The sequence below is a fragment of the Vombatus ursinus genome, unplaced genomic scaffold (assembly GCF_900497805.2).
Source record: "Vombatus ursinus unplaced genomic scaffold, bare-nosed wombat genome assembly UNPS02014772.1, whole genome shotgun sequence".
Classification (NCBI taxonomy): Eukaryota; Metazoa; Chordata; class Mammalia; order Diprotodontia; family Vombatidae; genus Vombatus; species Vombatus ursinus.
In genome coordinates, this window is record NW_020954550.1 from 5,744,472 (window position 1) to 5,771,157 (window position 26,686).

Genomic DNA, 26,686 nt, shown 5'->3' on the forward strand with positions numbered 1-26,686 from the left:
CTATTTTCATCAGCACAATGTTGTCCAGTCTCACAATAATTAAAAAATCAGCTTTTTCGGTAATCCTCCTAGGAAGAAATGGAAAAATTTTACTGGTTACTAAGTTCCATTACTCCCCCATATTAAGATTCTCTAAGATCACTTACTCAGCACTAATTACACTAATAGGAATTTAACAAAAAAAAAAGATTTTTTTGTCAATTTAGCGCGTGAAATGCAGGCTATCTTCTAAGTAAATGATGAGTGGTTTCAATGAAAATACGAAAAGCTATAATGACAAGTCCTGCTCAATTTGTATAATTTAAGATCATAAAAAGTTAAATTAGAAGTAAAGAGTCATTGGGAGTGGACCAAGGTATATATCTGGAAATGACTGACATAAAAACAAAAGGCATCAATAAAATATTAACTAAAAAACAGTTAAAATTCCATCTTACTTTCAACTTTATTTCTGCTACATTTCATTAATGTACATCAATCAGCATAATAATGAACACTAGCAGAGAAGCCAAATGTCTTTATAAACATTGGAGGCAGGTAGGTGGTGCAGTGGATGGATAAAGGGCTGGGCCTGGAGTCAAGAAGATTCACACATTTGGTGTCAGGCACTTATTAGCTGTCTGACCCTTGGCAAGTTACTTAACCTTTGTCTGCCTCAGTTTCCTCAATTATAAAATGGGGATAATAAGATCACCTACTTCTCAGGGTTGTTGTGAAGATCAAATGAACTAATATTTGTAAAATGCCTACTACGTTAATCACATTTATTTATTATAAGAGATTAAGGGGGATGTTTATTAAAGATAAACTATTTTATTAAAGTTCAAACCTAAACAAAACACTCAACACTGTAGAATTAAAAATTCTACAGATTAAATCTATTCACTGGTGATTTCAAAATGGTATACTTATGCAAGATGCATTTCACGAAATTTTAGGATATTTGTGTTTCTTAAACAAAGTAACTAATATTAATTACCAGCTAAGTGATACAGTTAGAACACTGAATCAGAATGACTGAGTTCAAATCTGGCCTCAAACACTTACTAGTTATGTGACCCGAGGCAAGTCACTTCACTTCTTTTTGCCTCAGTTTCCTCAGCTGTAAAATGGGGATAATAATAGCACCAATCTCCCAGGGTTGTTGTGAGGATCAAATGAGACAGTAGTTGTGAAGTGCTTAAACTTCAAAGCACTCTATAAATGCTAACTATTATTGTTATTAATATTTGTATCTATAGTCTACTGAGTTCAGTTTCTTTCTTAAGAACCCAGAGTTTCTACCTTGCTCCAAGGCATCTGTCCGTTTCCGTTTTGCTGCCATGGCTGGGTGTGGCTGCTCCTTCAGGGTCTCTGTAGGGCCGTTTGGTCTCGGCAGATGGCACCCAGGAGTAGGGCCTGGTCGGTTACTGAAATACTTCGTTTTCAATGCCTTAAAAAAGAAAAAAAACAAAAGCACCAAGGTAGTTTTAAACGAGCAATCAAACTTTTCATTACATTCCTTCTTTTCTCTAGCCTGAACAATCATATGCTTAAGTAACATCACAGAATTCCATGTTCGTTTTTTTCAGTGAGGACCAAGCATATCAAAAATTTCGTGGGTTATTAGTAGCCCTAAAAATGCAAGTTGTATAAAAAAACCCAAACTAAAAACTTAGCCCAAGTTTAGCTAATCCCATTAATAACAGAAGGGGAAAATGTTCTTATTTTATAGTTCTATACAGTTACAAAGCACTAAACACAATCTGTGGCACCAGAGGAACTTGGCATAATTTCTCAGAAAATTGTATTCTATTGTATTTTATATCCAGGTTTAAATATTTTGTACATTTTAGTCCTATACATTAGGGAATACAGTCCAATGAAAGTGTGGAGAATTCCAGAAAAAAATCAGTGCTCTTTAAGTAGGCTCCTGATATATCTACCAGTATCTGGAAAAGCACAGATTTGGTATTGCCTTTTATTTTTAAATTTTTAGTAGATGTTTTATTTGAAGATTAAAGGATTAATTATAATTCAAATAGAAAAAAGTAACTAGTCTTATTTGAACAGGTATACTGTAGTTTAAATAGGTGGTCAGGAAAGCACTCAAGGCTTTTAAATATTAATTTCCTTAAGTTTGCATGTATTTTCATTTTAGGGCAGGTAGGTGTCACAGTAGATAGAGCACCTCGCCTGTAGTCAGGAAAACCCCGAGTTCAAATTCAGCCTCAGACACTAGCTGTGTGACCCTGGGCAAGTCACTTAATCCTGTTTGCCTCAGTTTCCTTATCTATAAAATGAATTAGAGAAGGAAACAGCAAACTACTCTAGTATCTTTGCCAAGAAAACCCCAAATGGGGTCATAAAGAGTTGCATATGATTGAAAACAACTGAACAACAAAATTTTCATTTAAAAAAAATTTTTTATGGATGTCTTTTGCATCACCAGTTTCTTCCTCTCTCAGAGACCCACCCCATATAACAAATGATATTTTTAAAAAAAAAGAAAAAAAGAGGGAAAAAAGTCAGCATAACTGATCAATATGCTGAAAAAGCCTGAAAAATGTACAATGTACATCACTTGTGGATAAAGGGGCAGGGTTGGGAATGTCTTCTAATATCTCTTCTTTCAAATCTTGCTTGTTCTTTATAATTTTGCAATAGTCACTTTTGATTTTTTTTTCCTGGTTGCTCTTTGTTATAGTTAATTGTATATGTTGTTTTCCTAGCTCTACTTACTTTGCTTTGTATTTAGCACTGGCTTTTAAAGTATTATTTGTGCCCTGAAATGGCCTTGCTACCACGACACCTCCATTTGTATTTTTAGTATGATTCTAAGGATTTCAAAACATGAATCTTCAAAATCCAGGGTTTCAAAAGGTACTAAAAATTGAATATATTATTACCCAGAAATTGCAAACAATGGTCATTTTAATTAGGACAGGACCACAAAACTGGAAGAAACCTTTAAGATTTAGTCCAACTTCTTCCATTTCACGTGAGGAAACTGAGGCTAAACTTGTTTAAGGGTTTCTCAGCTAAATGGTGTCAGGGCTTAGACTAGAAACCGGCTCTAGTGCTTTTTATCTACTTCTCCGTGTATTTTATACTCTAGGTCCAAATCCAAATGAAAAGTCACACTTTTCGTACAGATACATCCTTAAAAGAATACAACCTCCAATTTAAACAGTTTTTTCCTGGTATTAATTCAACAAATTCTTGGCAATCATGGTCTAAAAATTCTAGTGCCCAACAGAGAAGTCCTGGATTACAATCAAAGTTACTAAGCCTCTGAAATAGATTGTTTGCCAAGCCACGGCTATTCTACGGATAAATAAAATTTGCTCTATACTATGTAGCAATCTCAGTAAAGCAAGTTTCTTCCTGCCTCCACCCAGTTATAAAATACACTGTTAAAAACTGTTTCAAGCATTCTGTTCTAATTTAGGTCACAAAAGATATATAAATGAAACCTAGTTTCTTATTTTCTACAGTTCCAAAATAGAAATTTAAAAATATTACTGGGATACTGCAAATGGCAACTTTACTTTCAAGGTGAGATGGCAACAGCCATTACATTAAAGAAACCATTTCCTCGACATTTTTATTACATGCAATTCTCTTAAGATTGTCTTCAGATTACTTAACACGTTCTTTAAAGGATATGTTAAAATACCTGAGTAGCTGTGAGCCGAGTACAAGGATTAAATGTGAATAAGCCTTGTATGAGGTCAAGTAAGTCATCTCCTGCAGCACTGAAGATATGCTGTAAGGGGATTCCAGGGAAACTCTTAAATGTCACATAATCTGGAAGACTACACATACCCTGTAGAGATGGTAAAAATTATCAAAGTTAAGGACAGGAAAAACAATGCATTAAAAAAACCCCAATTCAACACAAAAGATAACCTCTCAGCAAATATACAATCAATCTACCTACAAAGTACACCCCTCAAGAAATAGTCTATAAGTTACCAAAACAAATATGCCTTCACTTTGATGGTGCACTGAGTGTCATTATTGATCTGAGTCTGACCAGAGCTTTCTGCTGCTGCCTCTCCATGCTAACTTTCTTCTGTGTCGGCAGACATACTGTGTAATCTGGCTCTGCTTTCTCCGTCCTGAAACATTTCACACAAGTCTCTCCATGTTTTTCGGAATTCTTCATAGTCCTCAATCCTTATAATTCAACAATATTCCATTACATCCATATTCCACAATGTTAGGCCATTTCCTAATCCCTGGGCAAATAATTTGCTTCCAATTATTAAAAACTTCACTCTAAATATTTAATAAGACACAATGAGGCAGTCTGGTACAGTGTGTAGGGATCTGTCCCTGAAGTTAAGAAGATCTGGATTCAAATCCTGTTTTTGACACATACTGTCTTTGTTAACCTGGACAAGCCACATCTCTCAGCATCCTAGCAAGTTTCTAAGATCCTAAGCTGTAAAGAAGTTGCTGATGGGCATACCATAGAGACAGCTGCCTAAATATGGAATCCTCTATACTAATAAAATCACAGGTCTGGAGCAAAAACAAAGGAACTGGAGGTATACAAGAAAGGAATGGGAAAAGAAGAAGGGACCAAAAATATTTTAGAACCCATCTGTTTATGGCAGTATGTTAGATAAAATAAATCAAACAGATATAGTTTCTGTACTCCTGACCATATAATTTACAGCAAAAATCAATGATAGTTAGATTTATTAAATACAAATGAGGGAACAGTGATTATAGACAGAATTTCTATTTTATACAAAAAAAAGGCAGAGATTAATTCTGTTTAGGTAGCGAGAAAAGGGGAGCTATGTGTCTAGGCAAGGTGAGGTTTAGAAGAAGCTCCTACCTTACTCCCAATGATAGAAAAAGATTCAGGGAAAGAGTATAATATATTAAATCACAAAAGATTTAATAGCACTTTAACCACCTCTAGCACCTGGCACATAGCATATATGTTTGTTGAATTTCTTATTGTTATTACATTACTATAACCCTCTAATAAATTTAAGATGAAGAATATACCTACAACATCAAGATGTTGCTGACCACTTACAGAAAAGTGTACTCTCAACCTAATTTATGCTTTCAATGCTTTTCCTTCAATAGTAAGGATCATAGTGGGGACCAGGAAATAAACGGATTTACCCTAAGATACACATCCTTCCCTCTACTGCACATTTTCCTGAAATATTTAGTCACTATGAATATTTCTTGCAAGGAAGGGAAATGGAAGAGGCTGGCAACTTTCAGTCTTAAAGAACTACCCAGTACACTGAAAGGTGAAGCGATTTGCCCAGAAGTGAAGGCAGTATAGGGAGGAAATAGGGCTTAAATGAATCCAAGTCTTCTGGGTCCAAGCAAGGTTCTCTATTCACTACCTCACATTGCTTCTTGAGAGAATGAAGTATGCTGCTAAAAAGGTACTTTGAAGGGTGATATTCAGTGAGTCACTGAGGCAACAAGGAGAAAAATACAAAAGTAGGTCCAAAATAGAAGCAGAAACCTAGAGAAAAGGGATTTCTAGAGGGCCTAAACGATATGGGAATGCAATAATTTTAACCTGTTAATGATGGTTGTTTAAAAAGGGCCAAAATTAAAAGAATTATTCTTTAATCTGTGGATCTAAGTAAAGTCCACTTGAATCACTCTGGAGGGACTATTCCCAAAACATGACACATACTTTAAATCTCTTTGGGTGGTGTGGCTTCATATGAAAAATCCACAGGTAATTCCAGCAGGGTATGTTTGTTTGGTTTTTTCAGATGCTGATCAATGATTTTATTGCGCTTTACTGGGACATCTAAATGGCTCCATTAAAAAAATCCTTATAAAATTTGCAGTAGCCTTGGCATTCCCAGAACTAGAAGGAATACGATCGATTAAAATGCTTTTAACAGTGCCATACTTATTTGTAGTAGTGAAAAAAACTAGATACCTGCAATAAAATTCATCTGACACCAGCATGTAAGCACATGACAACATCAACAAAGACAGCAAAGTCAAAGAGAATGTGGGAAGGCTTACAGGCCACTGCTCTTCTGTTGGTGTTCCTAAAGTTTCAAATATTCTTGTTAGTTGATCAAGGTCAGAATCTCCTGGCAAAAAAGGAACCTATAAGAAATGAAAGAAACAAGAGTAACTTCCTATAAAAAGAATTCATAACATATCCCCTAAAGGTACCCAACTCCAGTAAGTTCCTAAAACGTTTGAAACTTTTCCCTGAAAATTATTACCCTAAGCCTAAATTGTTAACTGGATCAGCATTATCAGTGAGTTATTCCAGTCTAACCAAGTATATAGTAGACAGGTCCTGGATTCAGAAACAAATGTCCTGTGCTCAAAATCCAGCTCATTCCACTTATTAGCGGCCACTGAATACCAAGTGACTATATACCCTGTAGGCCTCAAAATAAGGACGAGGAGATGAGATGATTCCCTGTGCTAAACGTTATTACGTAGACAAATCTCAAGACCATGTCAGATGTAAAGTTCATCAAGACCTCAACTTTTTATATTAGATGATCAGACTAAATTCTTTTACACTAAAATTAAAGTGAGTTCTTTCTTTTTAATGTAATACCTTCCAGAGTGCAAAAAGATAAGGGTTACCCTAAATATTAAACTGAAACCTGTGACTGTTATTGACAGAGAAAAAACTAAGGAGACAACTATTATGAAATAACACTAATTAAGAATAATGGTGGGGGGCAGCTAGGTGGCGCAGTGGATAGAGCACCAGCCCTGGATTCAGGAGGACCTGAGTTCAAATCCGGCCTCAGACACATAACTCTCACTAGCTGTGTGACTATGGGCAAGTCACTTAACCCCAATTGCCTCATAAAAAAAAATAATGGTGGGAGAAACCAGTAAATTACATATTATATGCATACACACACACACACACACACACATAATACAGATGATATAGAAATATCATGGCATAGCATTATTATAGAAAGAATTTTGAACTTGGATTCCTACCTCTAATACTAATTCCAAGACCAAGTTATAGACAGGTTAAGAACTGAATCCTTGATGTATCACAAATTAGAATGATACAGTGAGCAACTGCTGTGGGGGTTTAGGGCAGGATATGAATAACCAGTGTAGACTTGATAAACCAGGAAGGATTCTTTCTGTGGAAGGGATAGGATTTGAGCTAGGCCTCAAAGGATGAATAGTTTGTGTGTATGTGTCTGTATGTGTTAAAAATACACATTTAGTCAACACTGAATCAGATATCCAACATTTACTATATGCGGCTGTTCTGCAGAATAGCTGCATATAATAAAAACTAAATAAATGGTCTTGGGGGTTAAACTCGAATTACACAACTACAAAGCATTTCTTAGCTTATCAATCCTTTAAGTTAGGCATTTCTTTTTTTTTTTTAATTTCTACATTTCTGGTCACAATAAAAAAATGCTCATCACATTACTATCACGGAAAGGTGGATACAATATAGTAAAGTTTGTGTGTAAATTCAAGGCTTACCCTCAGAAGCAACTCTGCTAATATACAGCCAACAGCCCACATGTCGACCCCTACACCATACATTCTAGCTCCAAAGAGGAGCTCAGGGGCTCGGTACCATCTGAAGAAAGAATTAGAAATACACTGCTTTCTTACAATAAAAATACTAAATAATCCACCAAAGAAAAATTTACAGCTCATTTCCCTGGTTACATCATTGACAGCACAAGTCACAATTGCTTTACAGGAGAGACGCATTTCTGGAAAGTAGATCATAAAGGAAATTTCTGTAAAATACATGACATTTTGTCATTTATGTCTACTGTAAAATCAGCAATGCATGCTCAAGGGTTTCAAAAGGCTGCAGAGTGGAGAGAAGGAAGAGCAAGGGACAGCTCTGTAGCATGCTGGGCATTTTTGTCCAACAGGAGAGTCATGAAAAATGAAATATTTCCCCGACTCTGGAACCTTACTCTTAAAAATCACCCCTTCCTGCAACCCTAGTAATAATTCCCTTACTAGGGAAATGCCTTGATTCCATGCTTAGAGTTAATCATAATCTTAATAGTGTTTTATGGTTTACAAAGTATTTTATGAATATTACATCATTGATATAACAACACTGAGAAATAGGTGCTATCATTATCTTCATTTTACAGAGGAAGAAATAGAGATAGACAAAGGCTAAGTGACTTACCCAAAGTCACACAGCTAGGTCTAGGTCCACATCTGAACTCAGGTATTGCTGAGCTGTCCCTAGTGCTCTATTTGCTGTACCAGCTAGAATTCTGGATCATAATGACAGAGCTAGAACACACTTTACTTTGTCTTAATCCAACTTACTCACCCCCCGCCCCCATGAATTGTCCAAGATTAAGCAATTAATCAGTGTCAGGGTTAAGACTAGAGCCCAGAATTTGTGAAATCTGTGTAAGCTCTCTTTCCACCACACCATTTACTCCTCTCTTCATTTTTTGGAGGGTATGACAAATGTCCAGGACAACTGGAGCCACCCTGTCATCTCTAATGAAATGATTTTCTGGTTTTTTTGACTGTGCAATTTAGAAATTTTATGTGTTGATTATACTTAAGGAAGATATGCTAATTGTAAGCTGTAAAAATATACAAAGAAGTTAACAACAAAGTCAGCAATCAATGTTATCGGAAGAGTGTCTTATCCTTATTAATTTTCTCTGACAAGAGGTTGTCTAATAGGCTATCTTAACAATAATCCCAGCTCTTCAAGGAACTGTATCACACCTTCAAATCCTCCTTTTTTGACTCCACTTTTTAAATAGGCGAGGCTTATGCAGCGGGAACAATTCAATTAGAGTCCTCAGACAAATTTTGAAGAAAAAAGCTTCAGAATGCAAACAAATACTAAATTAGAATCTTGCCAACAGACATAAGACACTTTGAAAATGAATAATCAGCATTAATTAGATCAAGAATAATTTACCAACTATTCAAAAGAGAACAAGGACAAAAAAGAGATGCCTCTACACAGAGAGAAATATTTATAGCAGCATTTTTTGTAGCAGTAAAAAACTGGAAACCAAGTAGATGGCTATTGATTGGAGAATGGCTAAACAAAGTGTGGTACATGATGTAATGGAATTTTATTATGCTGAAAAAATGACTATGATGAAAACAGAGAAGTAGGGGAAGACATGTGAACTTCTACTTAGTAAAATAAACAGAATCAGAAAAACAATATACATAATAATCCCAACTTTGTAAATGAGGAGAACCACAAAATGATTGCAACAGAATGCTGGAAAATTCTAATGACCAACCTACGCCCCAAAGAAGACCTATAAGAAGGCATTTCACCTTGCTTCTTTGTAGAGGCTATGGGTGTGGCATAAAATAATAAGATAGCATTTATATAATGCCTACTACACGTGAGGCCCTGTGCTCAGCACTTTACAATTATTATTTCATTTGATCCTCACAACAACTCTGGTGCTATTATTATCCCCATTTTACAGCAGAGGAAACTGAGGCAAACAGGGGTTAATTGACTTGCCCAGAGTCACACAGCCAGTAAGTGTAAGAAGCCAAATTTGAACTCAGGCTGACTGCAGGCCCAGTACACTATATCCACTGCGCCATCTAGTTGCTAACATGTAATGTTACAGTTTTTTTAATGTGTTGGTTAGTTTTGTTAAACTTTTATTCCCTACTCTTTTATTCTCTGTTATAAGGGATGGCTCTCTAGGAGGAATGCCCTGGGAAATGTAGATGACATAAAAATGACATCAATGAAAAATTAAAAATAAAATAGAAATAAAAAATGTTTTGCTCATCTACTTTATCATTTTTGGTTCTGATATATTCAAAAGGAGAAACAGAAAACATTAAAAAAGATTTATTCCCTCAGTTTATATTTTTTTCTCCCACAACTGTAGTCGAAAACTTCATTTTCCATTGCTTACAAGTCTAGGTATAGTAAAGACTGCCTTTAAGTTGGGCACTAGGTGGCACCACAGTGGAATCAGAAAGACTCATCTTCCTGAATTCAAATCCTGCCTCAGACACATCCTAGCTGTGTGACCCTGGGCAAGTCACTTTACTCTGTTGACCTCAGTTTCCTCATCTGGAAAATGAGCTGCAGAAGGGAATGAGAAACTACTCCAGTATCTCTGCCAAGAAAACCCCAAATGGGGTCATAGAGAGTCAGACACGACCGAAAATAACAACAACAAGAAAAACCTTTTAAGTTCCTCTTACATGGTTGTGCTGAATATTTCACTAGCTCTGGTAAGACCATTAATGAAGTAGGACAATTAAAATCTCAAAGTAACAGCATGTTATATGGGAGATTGACTAGATCTGCAGAGGAGTATAAAGGCAAAACTATGGGAGAGAACTTTGAGAGTTACATAACAGATTTTGGACAGGCAGAAAAACTGCCATTACAAGCCAAATGATCTTCAATATTCTTCATAGCAAGGTTCACTTACATGAAAGATTTAAACTAGAGTTTTAAACTATGTATGTAAAGCAAGGCAGATACACAGCTATGATAATCAGACATCATTTTATTTTATTTTATTTTTATTTTTTTGGTATCAGACATCATTTTGAAGAGAGTCCTGAAGCACCAGCCCAATCCTCTACATCAGAAATGTCAAACATACTGCTCATAACACTTCTGCACGCAGTCCAAATCAGATTAAAATGTAACTGGGAAATAGTTAACAAAATAAATAAAAATATAATAAAAGATAGATGGTATCACATTTTAAAACTAAGTCAATATGTGGCCTGCAGGGGTCTTCATGTCCCAATCAGTGGCCCCTGTTTCTATGAATTTGCCATCATTCCCCTACAAGATAGTTTTTAAGCTCAGGTTTCATCAACAGGTTCTGGGCAGAAATTTTGAAGGCGACTAAGCCACTATAAGAATGAGTACTTATATTTTCCGACAGTAGGCAATAGCAATGCCTCTGACATCTCCCCAGGTATTTGAGAGAAGATGAGCAGCGGCCTTAATGTAGTGGTTATCCCAAACAGCAAAAGCTGGGTTAGCCTCCACTTTAGTCCATGGGCTTCCTACTCTGTCCTAGAGAGCATCAGTGTGTGTAGATTGATTGTTTCCAATTTTCTGTATTTTTTTTGTCTCACACGACCTGGTTCAGTCAGACAAGCAGGGTGTACCATACACTCATTACCCAAAGCCAAGTTGCCAGGGGCCACACAGAACTCTTCTACCCTCCCCACAACATGTGCAGGCCTCATCGCATACAGCCCTTCCCTGTGCCTCCTCTGTCTCTTCTCAAAAGACCCATATCACGAGTCAAGGGACAATCCCTTTGCCACAGCCCCGGACTAAGCTCGGTTACTATTACCATATATTATGTGGTTAACACCCATTCCTGATATTCCAGACTTCCTTTTATCTCTTAGCAGCAGCTCTAAGTACCATTATCACTTTCTTCCTTCTCTCTTCTCTGGCATATGCTGTTCCCAGATAACCAGAGAAGAATGACCACTCTTTAGAATTCTGCCAAATACATATATATTAGCAAGATATGGGTAAGGAACAGAAAAATAATTCTCATAGCTTTCCTTAAATCACCAGGAACATTATCAGCCTCTATATTCTCCACAATGAACCAGGAACCAATTTTTAACCCCAGTCACTTATTTTAACTTACCTAGTTACAACTTGATGTGTATATGCTCTATTGGGACTCCCAAATGACTTTGCTAGGCCAAAATCCGCCAATTTTAAAACTCCATTTTCATCCAACAGCAAATTGTTTGGTTTTAGATCCTATAAAGAGAAGGAGGGAAAATTAAATTTTATAACAATAAATTCAGCTGGCTTAACTTGACTTCTAAAAGAGCCAAAATATTATGATATACTTCCATATTAAGTAAATACATTTGCCATTAAAAGTAAGCTCTATATGGACTGTATAAATTTCAGTATTGAGATGCTTTGGAAAAGAAGCATGCTAACACTTTGGTATCTGTGCTAAAATACTAAGTAGTTCAATACTATTAAAACAACGGTAAGGAAAAGTTTTAAGATGTGTAATACAACAAAATGCGGCTCTCAAATACTTGAGAAGCAGATTTATATGTCATTAGCTTGCTAATTAAAAATCTTTATTAAAATTCATTCAAAACAAAAACCAAAGGATCTCTACTACAGTAACAACAGTTTGGCTAGGTCTGATTTCTCTGAAAGTAAAAGGATGATTTCTCTAAAGATCTGCACTAATTTAGACTGCTCTTTCCATATACAGTGAAGATTTGTCTGTAATTTTCTTTAGTTGAAATCTGCAAAGTCATAGCATTCCTTAATTATTATCCCATGCTGTTTGTTGTTCTGTTTCAGTGGTGTCTGACTCTTCATGGCCCCATTTGGGGTTTTCTTGACAAAGACACTGGAGTGGTTTGCCATTTCCTTTTCTAGCTCATTTTACAGATGAAGTAACTGAGGCAAACAGAGTTAAGTGATTTGCCAGGGTCAAATAACTAGTAAGTGCCTGAAGCCAGATTTGAACTTAGGTCTTCCTGACTCCAAGCCAGTGTTCTATCTTTTGTACCACCTAGTTGTCCCACGTTATTGAGCTAACCAACAATGTTTTGTGATTACTATGAGAACTCTAACTTTGAGGTATATCAGCAAATGCTTTCACAAAAACTTACATTGATTTAAGACTATCGGAAATGGGAGGCGGCTCGAGTATAGAGGAAAGAGGGTTAGACTTGGGCAAAGTCCAGAAGACCTGCTACTTACTAGCTATAAGAACTCAGGCAAATGACCATTCTCAACTTCAGTTTTTGCACAACGATAAAACAGGAATGATATTTGTACTGCTTACCTCACAGGGTGGTTGTGAGGATCAAACAAGATAACGTGTGTAAAGTGCTTTGTGAACTACTGTATAAATGTCAGCTATGATTATAATTGATCAGCACGAAGTCTAATGTAAGGTTCTCTAGTATCTTACCATTTTAAAGAGCATAGAGTATGAAACAGCAGTCAGGTGGAGAAAAAAATTGCAACTGGGTGGAATTCCTCATGGTAGAGTTAGGCTTTAGGACACCCATCTGAGATAATGGGAAAGTGAGAAAGAAGTATTTTGTTTTCTAACTAAAGGATTTATGTAATATTATGTATAAGTGCCACCTGAGCTGGTATATTATATTGTTATGCTTCATAAGGGCAGGGGCAGTTTTAATCTAAGCTTTTTATCTCTCCCGGCCCCTGGAACAGTGCTTCTACCTTCCAGACTCATCTCTACAGACCTTTGCCTACCAAGCCATGGAAAGAAATCTTTTCACCCTGGATGCTCACTCCATCCCTGGACTACTTTTCCCATCTCTAGGGCCTTCCATTCCTGGGCCTCACCCCAGGATTGCCTGGTTCCTCCCAGAAGCTCCAATTTAAGGAAGCCATCCAGGCCAACCTAGTCTTCACTCCTCTCCAGGACTTTTTCTACCATGACTCCTTTTTGAAGGGTACCTTCACCTCTGCTCCTCCCCCCAAACTTTTCAGCTCCCTTTTATTTGTTGTCTTCCCCATTAGTAAGCTCCTTCAGGGCAGGGACTGTCTTTCTTTCAGCTTCTATCTGTATTTCCTTGACAAGGTGCCCACACACAGTAAACACTTAATAAATGGTTGTTGACTGAGTAGGTGATTATTTACACATATCATATTGTTAAGATAGCATGGAGTGGTGGGTGGAAAGCAGGCCTCAAAGCCAGGAAGGCCTGGGCTCAAGGCCTGCCTTTGACACATAATGTAAACTACTGTAAATCTCAGAAAATAACCACCTCTCAGTGCTCTCGGCAATTTTCTAACAGCACTCAAACGACAAAGTTGGTCTCTACCTAGTGGTCCCTAAACTTACCACGCATAACAAGACCACAACATTGAGAAGCAATCATACTGGCCATGACAGCTAATATCTTACCCGATGTAGAATCCAGTGTTGATGCAAATATTCTAATCCTTGAAGAGTCATCAGCATGTAGGCTTTGATATGTGAAGGTGTCAGCACAAGACTATTATCCTTTATTATTACCTATGAAATAATTTCATAATATATGCTTAAACTTTAATAATAGAAATTATTTTTCTTCAAATAAAACATTATACAAATGTCATGAAGTTTCTGTGACTACTTCTTACAGGGATGATTTAAGAAAAAAAAAGTTTTGTGCTTTTAGTGAAAGGTCAGATTTGTACCCCACTTTAAAAAAAAAAGGAAATTAAACCATATCAATAGGGCAGAATGAAAATTTTCTATATAGTTTTTGTGGCTTGTATAAAGATGACTTAATGATAAAGGAGGTAAGGGATGAAATGTGGATAACCTGGGTGTGTTACAGATTTAGAATATGTAAAGCTATGACTAAAACTGGTATCCTTCTATCAGTATATTCATAAGCACAAACATTTATACCTCCTTTTAACATCAGACAAATAAATTTCCTCCAGGAGTCCTGAGGTACTCTTACCTCTAGATCAGTTTCCATAAAGTCAAAGACAAGACTAATATTCGACTTGTGCCCAAAAGCATCAAGGAGCTGTTTGAAAATAATAAAGAAAAATGTTTTTGTTCCTCTGCAATTATCAATGTACTACACACACTAATATTGAGACTTAATTTTTGAAATGAAACACTGAACATAGATTATGAGCCAGTTCACACTTGTTCTGTTATTCACTAAGTACTCAAAACTCTCTACATAACTTCCATTTTATTGAATGATCTATTTAGGCAGTTTCAATTTTTATAATTTAATTAGCTAGTCTATAAACAAACGCTATTAAACTCTAGTTCTTATGCTTTCTATTTCCCCCACATATAGGAGTTATAAACTGACTTGTTCCTAGACCCCAACTTGAAAAAATACTTTAGTACAAAGTAGAAAATTGCTATGAAGACAGTTCGTGGCATCAAAATGGATACTGCCCACCCTCATCCTCTAGCTCTCCCCCCAAAAGCAAAAAAAAAGCCATCAAATCCAACATTTAATCACCTGCCCAGGACCAGAAAAATGTTATTTATTAACTATGAAGTAAAAGAAATGAAGCCTGTAGCAAAGTGAACAATATTTTACGGCTAGCAAATTTTTAATGTTTTTCAACAAGACAGCAACCTGTCATCCCAAAGAGTCTACTAATCCTCCCAACATTCATTCAGACAAGATCAGGCACCCAAGGTCCAAGTTTCAGTGAGGTTGTACTCACACCAATAATATTTGGATGGCTTAGTTCCTGTAGTAATTTTATTTCCCTCAAGGCTGTTCTGTTTATACCTGCAAAAAAGTAAAGTGAGAATCACCATTTCTGAGATACCATACTTTCCTCTAAGCATGAAAAAACAAGCATCTTGACATCTAAGAAGCACATTCTAAAAAAAGGTCAATAAGCACAATGTGACCCTTTAAATTCTGACCAAAAGCTGCGCTCACTTTTTCTTTTGTACTACTAAATAAAATTACAGTTAAGATAACTTAAGAAACAGGGAAATGATTAAAAGTTAAGAAGCAATAGCACTAACTCAATTTACACCATATAAGATCAAGACCTCTGCTGAAAACTTGGAGTTATGTGAATAAAAGAGATTCAGTCTCTTTAGTGCAAAAGGCAGAAATTCCAGATTAAGAGGTACAATCACAGCAGCTAGTAGGATGGGGTCTTCTTTGAGGCAGCCTGTTTTATTAGTGGCCAGTCATACCTTATTACCTTGGAAAAGCATGGCATGTGGAAAAGGGGCTCAAGAACTTTTTTCCCCCCATACTCTCATCTTCCCTATAATCCATATTATGGTCAGCCATTATGGCACACCAATCTATCTGAATTTCCAAAGAAAAAGACAGTTGAAGAATACAACAAAGGAGAGCTCTTAAAAGAGAAACAGAAGCAACATCAGCCTATTCCTTTATCAGGATGGCTCCAGAGAGATTAAAAAAAAAAATCCTGGGTATTTACTTAGGTAGAAATGTCCCTTCTCTACCTATTCAACCCTTTCCTCAGATTTGAGACAATTGTCACAGCTTCCTTTGCTCTTCACCCCCAATACCTTCCTATCTCCCTGCCAGTTAGTGCCCCACCTCACTACTCTTACTCTGGAGCTCCTTCCCATAGACCTATGTGATGGAATCAAATCTAAAAATGTTTGAAAACACTAACTTCACAGTGATTTCTAGAAATACTTCTCATCCTCCTCAAAAGCGAACTGTCCCTTGTAACAAAGAAAAACAATTAAGCAAAAACAAAATAAACAGTGACTGTAATTGGTAAATGTATACAACATTCTGTCTTAGTAGTCTTTGCCTCTGTGAGATGACGGAAGTTAAACATACATTTATTTAAGAGGTTTCATCTGCATGGAATAGGAGCTTAGATTACACACTCCTTGTGTGCACACATTCTAATACACTGGTATAAATTTTTCATAGTATCCAGTAGGGCACTTATCTTAAGTCTGTAATAACCTACAATCAATTCAACTCAAAACACTGTGCAAGGCACTGGGGGTCAAGAGTCAAAAAGAGAAAAACAATTCTTGCCCTCAAGGTGAGTATGTTCTACTCATGATATCTCTGGAGATAGTAAGCTTAAAAAAAAATGAAAAGGAAAACTGGAAAAAAAAAGAAATTGAGAAAAGACTAAGTTTCCTCTTCTCTGCTACACCAGGGGGTAGCATCCAGCACATGCATTCCTGGAGGAGATTCTGCAAAGAGCCCACAGAACCCTGCTATGGTATATGAGGGATGAGTCTGCTCCAGCAATGGCTTCAAGCCATTTTTTTTCCCCAGGGGTCAGCATTCACCTCTAGAATGTCATGCCAAGTGGAATCATAATACAAGGAGAAGGCAAATGTAAGGCTCTAAGAGTAGCTTCAAAGGTCCCTCCTGGGGGTGATCTGTTTCTGGCATCCAACCCGCACCCCCCCCCAAGGGCATATTAAGTTTTAATGCAGTTATTAGTGCTGACCATGCTCTTTCCTCCAATCCTTGGCTAAATTAAGTCTGCCCACCCCTCAAACTGCTCCTACACTGTATGTTTAAAGTCAGCCTGGTAAGAGTATACTGCTCTTTCTCTCCAAACCAAAGCTTCATTAAACTCCAAACAGAATTATTATTTGTTCCTGTGTTTCTTGACTAAAAGAAAAAAAAAAATCACACCAAACTGGCATGCAAACAAATGCAGCTTGAAGGCAAACATGCTCAAGGGAAACATGCTCTTGAAACGGCAAGTAAATAAAAGTGGTTTGGGTTCCAGGAGGGCACTTTGGGAAAGCTCAAAGGTCTCACATGGTGAGGAGCTTTGTGGGCTTTTTCTCTGCCATACTCAATATGCAAGGATTCATTTGATGATGCATATTCTTCACTGACTACTTCAAGCCTTCCCTTTATGTAAGGACCGAGGCTTTTCCCATCATGTCAAAGGGCTTAATTTATCCAGTAAACATTTAGATATGTTCATTACCATCTTTGGCTTCCGATCTATGTCCAAGTTTGATCTGGAGGAGAAAAAAGTACATAAAGATTTAGCATCGTAATCAATAGATTTAAACACTTCTAAAACCTGACCATGCTGCAAACATGTACCACCTCTGGAGCTCACGAGAGCTCTACTACACTTCACAGAGTCCTAGAAATGGAAGGAACTTTAAAAATCAACCCAGTCCAATTGCTTCATTTAAGATACACACATTCAGATAAATAAATTACACCCCAGAATACTTACAGCCATGATCACAAAACCACCATCAGTAATCTAAGAAATCATGGGAAACAGGTAAAGGGCCAGAAGACTAAAGATACGTAAGTACTGCCCCACTTTTAAAAGAGGGAAAAATGTGGATTATACAAAGTTCAAGCCAGAGAGCTAGATGTCTATATTCAGAGCAAAAGTTCTTAAACAGCAAACAGCTTAAAAAGCACTTAGAAAAGTAATCACTATCTCTATGGACAGGGGAAGAAAGCCCAAGACTAAACAAGGGATAGAGAAGATCAAAGAAGATAAAATGGACAATTTTGATTATATAAAATTAAAAAGCTTTTGTACAAAAAAATCCAATGGAGTTAAGATTAGAAGGGAAAGAAAAAAAAATTTACAGCAAGTTTCTCTGATAAAAGTCTCATTTCTAAAATGTATTTGGAACTAATTCAAGTAGATAAAAACAAAAGTCATTCCCCCTGCGGCAGCTAGGTGGTTCAGTGGATAGAGCACCAGCCCTGGAGTCTGGAGGACCTGAGTTCAAATTAGACAGCAGACACATAACACTCACTAGCTGTGTGACTCTGGGCAAGTCACTTAACCCCAACAGCCTCACATTAAAAAAAAAAAAAGAAAGAAAAAGAAAAGCCATTCCCCCAAAGATATGAACAGATAGTTTTCAAAGTAAGAAATCTAAGCTATCAAAAAAAACCTTATGAAAATAAATCTCCAAATCACTAATAATTAGGGAAATTAAAATTAAGTCAACTCTCATGTTCCATCTCATACCTACTAGCTTGGAAAAGATAATTAAAAATGAAAACAAAAACTGCTGTCGCAACTGAGAAAAAAGGGACTATGAATTGCATTGTTGGTGGATCTGTAAATTGGTCCAACCATTTTGGCAAGTAATTTGGAACTGGGTCCTTATTCATAGTTTTTGACACAGAGATATCACTTACTAGGCCTCTATCCCAAAGGAATCGAAATAAGAAGGAAAGGGCCCTTGGGTACAAACTATTTATAGCAGCTGTTTTTATAGAGGCAAAGAACCGGAAACTAAAGCAATGCCCATCAATTAAGAAATGGATAAACAAACTATGGCATATGAATGTAATGGAAACCTATCATGCTGTAAGAAATAATTAAAAGATGGTTTTAGAGAAGCCTGAAAAGACTAGTATAAACTGATGTAGAGTGAAGTAAGAAAACCAAGAGAACAATTTATGCTAAAGCAACATTGTAAAAACAACTTTGAAAGACACAAGAACTCTGAACAATGTAATGATCCCAAAAGACCAATGATGGTGCATGCTACCCACATCTTGACAGAGAAGTTATGGACTAAATATGTAGAATAAGACACATGATTTTAGACATGGCCAATGTGGGAATTTGTTTTGACTATGTACATATTTGTTATAAATGTTTTTGTTTTTGTTTTTCCAAAGGGGGTGGGAGGTAGAAGAGAAAAAATGCTTGTTAATTGAAAAAATTTTAATTTTAAAAAGTTGAATCAAACTAAACAACCCCCCCCCCAAAAAGAAAGAACATGTCTTGCTCAATTAATTTCACTGGTTCTTCTGACAGGGTTACTAAACTGGTAAATCAGGAGAATGCCATAGATACTGTATACTTTGATTTCAAGTCATCTATCACAGTCTCTTATTACATTTTTGTGCATATTAATGAGCATATGTGGGATGGGTGACTAAATTGATAGTGAAATCTGAGGTTCCTCAATGACCATATCCAAATAGTGATTGTCAGCATTGACAGGGGGCTCCAGTGAAATACTGTATGACTCTCTCTACTTAGTCCTTTCATTCAAACATTAATGGAGCACCTATGCGCAGGGCATTGTGACACATAAAGAAATAAAGACATACTCTCTGCCTTTAAGGATGTTACAGTTTAATAGTTTATGTAAATAAATAATTAAACTATAAACTACCAGGTAAAATGAGAGTCTGATGTCATGTGCCATTAATTCTAACACAGAGTTAGAGGAGCTCACAAGAGTGCTTGAGAGTGGAGATAAAATTAAAAAAAAAAAAACTTTGTGGAAAAACAGACTAGAAGAAGGACTAATGAAGGAAGCAACAGGTGATCATAGATTTAAAGCTGAAAGGGAACTTAAGAAATCATCTAGTCCAGGGGTTCTTAACCTGCTCTGAGTCATGGACTCATGGACACCACATACCACATACTCGAATGCGGTGAAGTGTTTGGATCCCTTCTTAGAATAATGTTTTTAAACGCATAAAACACACAAGACTATAAAAGAAAGGAATTATATTGAAATGGTTATCAAAATTAAAAAAAAAAACATTCACAGACTAGGTTAAGACCCCGATTTAGTTCAATCCATTATACAGATGAGGAAACTGATGTCCAGACAGACTAAACAATTTGCTCAATTTCCACAGCTATTAAATAAGCACAAATTTGAACCCAGATCTTTTAACTCAGCACTCTTTTTTGACTATACCAATTTGCCTCCATTACACCGCTTTTTTCACTATACCAAGCTACAAACTCAAATGAAATCTGTAATGAATTTTATCATTACTAAGCATCAGAGGTTAGAAAGTAGAGCTTGTGTTTGGGGAATAGTCAGGAGTCTAGTTTAGCTGACACATCAAACAAAAGAACTGTAATGTAATTAATAATGTAAACATGCTTACTGAATTTGCAGGTGATACAAAGCTGAGACAGTGAATTATTATGATAAACAATGAAAAAGAGCTTCACAAAAAGCTTGCTAGGTTGGAGTAACAGGCTGAAATCAACAGGATGAATTTTTGGGGAGGGGGCTGGGTTCTGGTTTGGACCTGTTGATTTACTGGTGAACCCTTATCAACAACTGTTTAATTGAGAGTCTTATCTGGGGCCTGAGAGCTTACATGGCATAAGCAGTATGTGTTAAAGGCAAAACTTTAAGCCTGATTTTGCTGACTCCCACATGGACCCTCTATTATGTCAAAGCAGCATCAGAAGAGGAAATTTAGCAGGAACAAAGACTTTCATTTAAGGTTAAAACAAATAAATTTCACAAGTAAAGGCCAAAGGGGACACCTGCCTCAAGAGTTCACCTAAAAAAGACCTAAAAGTGCATTAGGGAAGGGGACAAGGGAGAAAAGGAATAAAAAGGAGAGGAGAAATAACCCTCCATGATCTGAAGTAAAAAATAGACAAATCCAATATAAACAGATTACTAAAAAAAAATGAATGCAATCTTAGGCTGAATTTTTAGAAGCACTATTCAGAAGCACTATTTAGAAGCACTAAAACTAATTTTGGGGTCCAAAGCAACCACAACAAACTGTAATTGGGACAAGTGGAATGGGACGTACCTTCATATGGGCTGAGGGAGGACACGGCAATTTCTCCATGGGGACAAAAGGAGGAATCCTAGAGCTTATCTTGACTTCTCCTATCTATCTTTCCATTTGGTAGATTCTTGTTTACCTAATTATTCTTCCTAAAGAGTAGCTAAATTCAGTTGTTTCTATGCTAAGTACTGAAAGTTACCTTGTAAATTCAAATTCAGTTTCCTGGGACAAAACCCTGGTTGTTCTACCCTAGATATGACACACTGGAATAAATGCAGTATAAATGTATCATCTTTTAAGAAGGACACAAACTAGAGTGCAACCAGGATGGTAAAAGATCTGAAAACAATGCTGTAATAGGACCAGCTGAAAGAAGTGAAGAGGCATGTTTTGGCTCAAATACAATAATAAGTTAACAAAAATTGAATAAAACTGCTTTATAATAAGATCACAGATTTGGAATTGGAAGGAACCCCAGAGGATACTGAATTCAACACCCTCATATTAAAGATGAGGAAACTGAGGCTAAGAGAATTAATTGCCCAGGATCATTTGGCTAACAAGTATTAGAGAAAAGATTCAAACTCAAATCTTCCTGACTTCAAGACCTGCATTATCCACTGTACTACCTGGATGCCTTTGTAGGTAACAAGGGAAGAGAGAGAGGACTTGACAAAAAGTCCAGTTGTCAAATAAGTTTCCCTTTGCTAGAAGTGTTCAAATAGATAACAGATGCCTAACATTTTGTAGAAAAGAGATTTCTCTATCAGGTAGAAAAAGGTCAGATGATGGCCTCAGAAAGTTCATTTAAACTTTAGGACCCTATGTTGGGGACGTGCTGGTAAATGTTTAACAACTCAATCTCTGGGAAAACACACACACACACAATCAACTTGTATGCATGACACATTTTTAATTTTAATCTACATTATTAACATTTTATTCATCACTTTTTAAGTCTAGACAATCAACAAAATAATACATCAAGCCCTTTGCAGTATTTACTGATTTTCGAGGTGTAAATGCTCACAGTGAAAATTTAACACTTTGTCCTCTGGCTCCAGCACATACCTGTCTGTGAGCTGAACTCCTGATTTTCTATATAAGCAAGCAAGTAGATAGTTAAGATTGCAGATCTTCAAAACTCCAAAGTTAACTTAAATCATTCACCTTTATGACCTATTCAAGGGGCACCAATATAGACATAAATTCCTGTGAATTTATACTCTTCTGAGGGATATAGAGTAAATAAAAGCTAATCTGAGAAGGAAGAGCTTCTCGTGGGTAGTGGCAAGCTGACCCTTGAAAGAAGCTAGGGATTCTAAGAGGCAGGGTTTAGGATGGAGAGCAATCCAGCTGTGCAGGCCAGCCAGAGGCACTGAGATAGAAGATAAAATATTAAACTTGGGGAACTGCAAGTAACCCTGTATGGCTTAGAAAAGGCAAGGAAGGTGACTGGAGCCAACCCAAGACATACTCTAAATGCCAAATTGAGGAGTCTAAATTTTGTCCTAGAGGTAAAAGGGACTAAAGCAGGTAGGGGAACCTGGGGCCTTCGAGGTCCTTGAGTTCTGCCTTTTGACTGAATCCAAGTTTGACAGAACAAATCCTTTTAGTAAGGGGATTTGTTCTATGAAGTTTGGATTCAGTCAAAGGGCCGCACTTGAGGACCTAGAGGGCCACATGTGTCCTCAAGGCCAAAGGATCCCCAGCCCTGGACTAAAGCTTTTTCAACAGGGTCAGAACTCTGCTTTAAGATTGTTTTGGGAGCTAGAAGGAATAAGGTAGGAGAGGGGAAAGCATGGAATGAGGGAAACCAATTAGGAGGGCTTTTTGCCTTTTTTATTAATAACTTAGGAGAAAGCTGAACTAGCGTGAAGGGAAGGCAACAAACGCAAGAGACATTGTGGCAACAGAAGTAACAGCCCCAGGCAAATGATTGGGGGGAGGGAGGTTGAGGAGGCTAGGTTTGAGAGAAAGTGTGAATGGTCAATTATGATTCTAAGACTGCATGCATGGGTGACTAGAAGGGAGGGTGGTGCAGTTTTAGAACCCAGAGTGTGCCTCAGCAATCACCTAGTTCAGTCTCATTTTGTACATAAAAAAAAATCACAGAGAGAAGGTAAGTTACTTTTCCAAGGCTTCCAGCTACCTTGGGGAAGACCAAGAAGTCAGGTTTTCTGCCTCCATGCTGCCTCCTTCCATGAGACATTTACAAGGGAGGCAACAGCTTAAACTGGAATCTGAGGAATTTAGATTGGTGAAGGAAACTTAAACATTTTAAACTACAAAACAAATAATTCCATAGGGAATACTCTATTGCTACTAGTGAAGAGTAGTTTGGGTTTGGTCCTGCCTAAAGGCAAAAGGTAGGCTACAGATCCTTTCAAGGTGCTTCTAGCCCTCCAACTGGACAGCATACTCTATCAGACCCAGGGTTACCAGGGAATAAGTGCTAACTAGAAAAGAAAGGGCTAAAAGGCAAGTAGCTGGAAGGCAGAAATGAAGATTTAAAGCTGGAAGGACCCTAGAAGTCCTCAAAAGTCCAATTCCTTATCTTCACAGATAAGGAAACTGAAGCCCAAAAAAGGTAAATAATTTCCCTAGGTCACAAAGGTACCCAACAGCAAGAGCTATCATTCAAACCTAGGTCTTCCGTGCCCTTTCCACTGTACCTGGAAAAAAAAGAAAAAGCAAGGGACTAAGATAAGATTCAAACTTATTCTTGTCTGTTAAATAAGAGTTGACTTTATTGAAGTCATAAAAGCTAAACAAAGTGAAAAGGAATTTCAAATTATATATGTCACATCTCCATGACAAGGGATAATAGATCAAAGTAGCGAATTGTTTGGAGGAAGAAACAGGATAGTTACAAAAGTAAAACTTAGAGGCTCAAAATGGTTATGTTGGAGGAGTAAAAAATAAAACCTAAACCAGAAAATAAACAAAGTCCTGGGGTCTCTGGAATGAACAAGATAACAGAATGCTTAGTGTTTGATAGTATCTGCAGCTCAGGGATCAAAATGAGTAAAGAGATTTTTATGCTTAATTTTAAAAAAATTTATATGATCATAAACAGGTTCCAACATTACATCCTAAGTAAATATAAACATCATTGTTCTAGGCCTACAGCCTGTTAGGAAGCTAAGGGATTCAACTGGGTTTTGGTTAATGACCTGATTTCAATTGGACTTATAATTTTGTTAATGTAGGAAGCTCCCTTTACCTATGCAACTGTTCTGGAATTTATAGTTTTAGAGAGCTGTCCGGGACACTGAGATGCTAAATGATTTGCCTGAGTCACAAAGGCAGAAAGGTATGCCAGAGGTGACACCTAAATCCAGGTTATCCTAAGTCTGTTGACAAAGATTCACATAGGAGAGGAAAATAAAGAATCTAAGAACAGAACTCTATCTCAATCAACATGCATGAAAATAAAGGTCTACTTTTGGGCCAGACACTGCTAGGCTGAAGATACCAAAAAAAGGAAACAATATGTCCGCATAAAAGTACGTATGAAATGTGTATTTATATACATACACATATGTGTGTATACATATATGCATGTGTATATGTGAAGAAAGCAAGACCTAGACCTATAATTTCCTATGTGATTTCCTATGTGCAGCTCCTCACTGGAAGCTCCCTTTACCAACACAGCGATCTGTGTTAACCTACTACACAGGTTAAATAACTTACCCAGGGTCACATCAGCAATATGTGTCAGAGGGGGAACTTGAATGCAGGACTTGTAGATTGCCAGGAAAGCTCTCTAGCCATATTGCGTCTCAATACATATTATTGGACCTGTGATTTCATCAGTACAGGAAAGCCTGATAAGGAACTTCTACCAAAGCAGATGAGCACCTTCCTGCAAATTCTGAACCCCACCCCAATAACTTGTATTTATCAGATATACATTTTGTATAGTATTGTATACACTATACTAAGAATATACAAAAGAGATACAAAGTAAATACTTTGTATAAAAAAAAAGGAAGGAAGAAAAAAACGGAAAGGCTGGCAAAGGACTAGCCCAAAGCAGGCTATGTGGATCAGGAAAGGACACTTGAGTTGAGCCTTGAAGAAAGCTAGGAGCTTGAAGAAAACGTAAGGCTGGAAGGCATACCAGATACGGAGGACGGAAAACTGGAGATGCCTGAGGAACAGCAACAAGGAAATTTGGCTGGTACAAACGCTGCATAAAAGGTTAACCCTGGACAGTAAAGGCAAGCTAAAGCCCGGTTGTGAGGGGCTTTAAACGAACAACTGAGGACTCCGCATATGATTCCCGAGGCACTGGGGAGCCACGGCAGCGTGTGGAGCAAGTGACTGTAAGACCTGTGCTCCCCCCTCCACCTTAAAATCCTCATTTTTGCTCGCGAGGAGAGAAGACAAAAGAGAGCAAAACTCACTTTTTTAATAGCGACGATCTGACCGGTGTTCTTGTCCCTGGCTTTGTAAACCGTGGCGAACTAGAAGGGAAGAGGACAGAAAGTTATTTTTTCCACGTCCACATACCGCTGATTGGGGGGTGGGCATGAGGGGAGGGCATAGCGAATGGCCTGGCCAGGGCCCCACACACGGGGGCCTCGCCGCGGCCCGGCCCGGGTAGCGTCCGACGCCCACGGTCCACCTGCTCCCAGCCCGTCCGGGCGCGGGGCTCCCGAGCCGGCCCCCGGTTTGTGGGAGCCCCGAGCGCGGGTACCTGTCCCTCCCCGAGGAAGTCGAGCTTCTCGTAGCGCTTCGCTCGCGACTTCACGTCCAACGCCATTGACACCCGCGCGGAGCCCGGGAAGGGGGAGGGGGGAGGGAATTTAAAGCGACCTCAGCCGGCCCAACAGTCACTTCCGTCCTTCTGTTCTCTCCTAGATTCTTGAAGCATTCAGCCTCCGACTTCCTCGATGGGAGGAGCGAGCGTGGATACCGTCATCTCATTGGACGTCAGCTACTCCCGCCCCCTCCAGGAAGCGATGAAGAGACTGCTTCCGGGTGTGTGTCTGGCGAATCCCCGCCTCCACCTGCCCTAGCAACCGCCGTGGCTTCTCTAGTGACTCAGCTTGGTCTCCCCGCCCATCGCCGGAAGTGAAGATAACAAGAAGAGGTTGCCCGGGAGAGCCAATGTGGCGGCCACCTGTCAATTTTTTTCTGCTCTGGAGAGAGTTGATGATGTTTTCTGCCGAAAACGGGAAGCGGGGAGCGGGGACATGAGGGAGAGGGTAAGAGTAGCGGGCGGCTCATGGCTCTCTTTGTAGATTTCAGGCCTTTTTTGACTTCAGCTCCAGAGTCCGCGTTGTTGCCCTTCCTAGCATGGAGCCTGGCACGAAGGACGCGCTTTCTTAAAGGCTCATGCATTTATTCCTGTGGTCATGGTAACGAGGGACGCCACGGTTTGACCCGAGGCTCTTTGGACCGACCGCCTTTCCATGCCTCATTCCCCTCAAACTGTGAAGGGGAGACACTGGTTGAGCCGAAAATTGTCCGCAGCAATAACTCGGGTTTATATATCGCTTTAAGATTTACAGAGCAGTTTCCTCACATCCTGGCGAGGTAGGCAGTGCAAGGATCATTCCTAGTTTACTTTTTATTTCCTTTTTTTTTTTTTACTAGTTTACATAACTGCGAAACTGAGACTCAGAAGTTCAGTTGCCTGGGGCCACACAGCCAGCCAAGTATCAAACTCAGCATTCAC

At 38.0% G+C, this 26,686-nt stretch overlaps 1 protein-coding gene across 2 annotated transcripts; it reads right to left on the bottom strand.

Moving 5' to 3' along the window:
• Window positions 1–25,860, bottom strand: CDK7 (cyclin dependent kinase 7). 2 transcript variants are annotated; one of them, XM_027863608.1, is made up of 13 exons: window positions 25,703–25,733; window positions 25,410–25,469; window positions 24,694–24,801; window positions 17,426–17,459; window positions 15,179–15,246; window positions 14,443–14,511; window positions 13,896–14,006; window positions 11,622–11,740; window positions 7,480–7,579; window positions 6,010–6,096; window positions 3,659–3,808; window positions 1,285–1,432; window positions 1–68 (listed from the first exon to the last, which is right to left on the bottom strand). In XM_027863608.1, exons 6-13 carry the CDS (start codon window positions 14,458–14,460, stop codon window positions 40–42), a joined length of 762 nt encoding a protein of 253 aa, XP_027719409.1. In that variant the 5' UTR covers window positions 14,461–14,511; window positions 15,179–15,246; window positions 17,426–17,459; window positions 24,694–24,801; window positions 25,410–25,469; window positions 25,703–25,733; the 3' UTR covers window positions 1–39. The 2 variants fall into 2 exon arrangements, with proteins under 2 accessions (XP_027719409.1, XP_027719408.1); XM_027863607.1 differs by lacking the exon at window positions 24,694–24,801 and having other exon boundaries at window positions 25,703–25,860.
• Between the last annotated feature and the right edge of the window lie 826 nt (window positions 25,861–26,686).

What these genes read in the sequence shown, in the direction of transcription:
- CDK7 (XM_027863607.1), bottom strand. Translation starts at nt 25,768, where the DNA reads ATGGCGTTGGACGTGAAGTCGCGAGCGAAGCGCTACGAGAAGCTCGAC. An exon ending in TAGCAGAGTTGCTTCTGAGG is followed by an intron (nt 6,097 to 7,479) that starts GTAAGCCTTGAA and finishes CATTTCTTATAG; the next exon opens with GTTCCTTTTTTGCCAGGAGA. An exon ending in CAACAGAAGAGCAGTGGCCT is followed by an intron (nt 3,809 to 6,009) that starts GTAAGCCTTCCC and finishes CCATCTCTACAG; the next exon opens with GGTATGTGTAGTCTTCCAGA.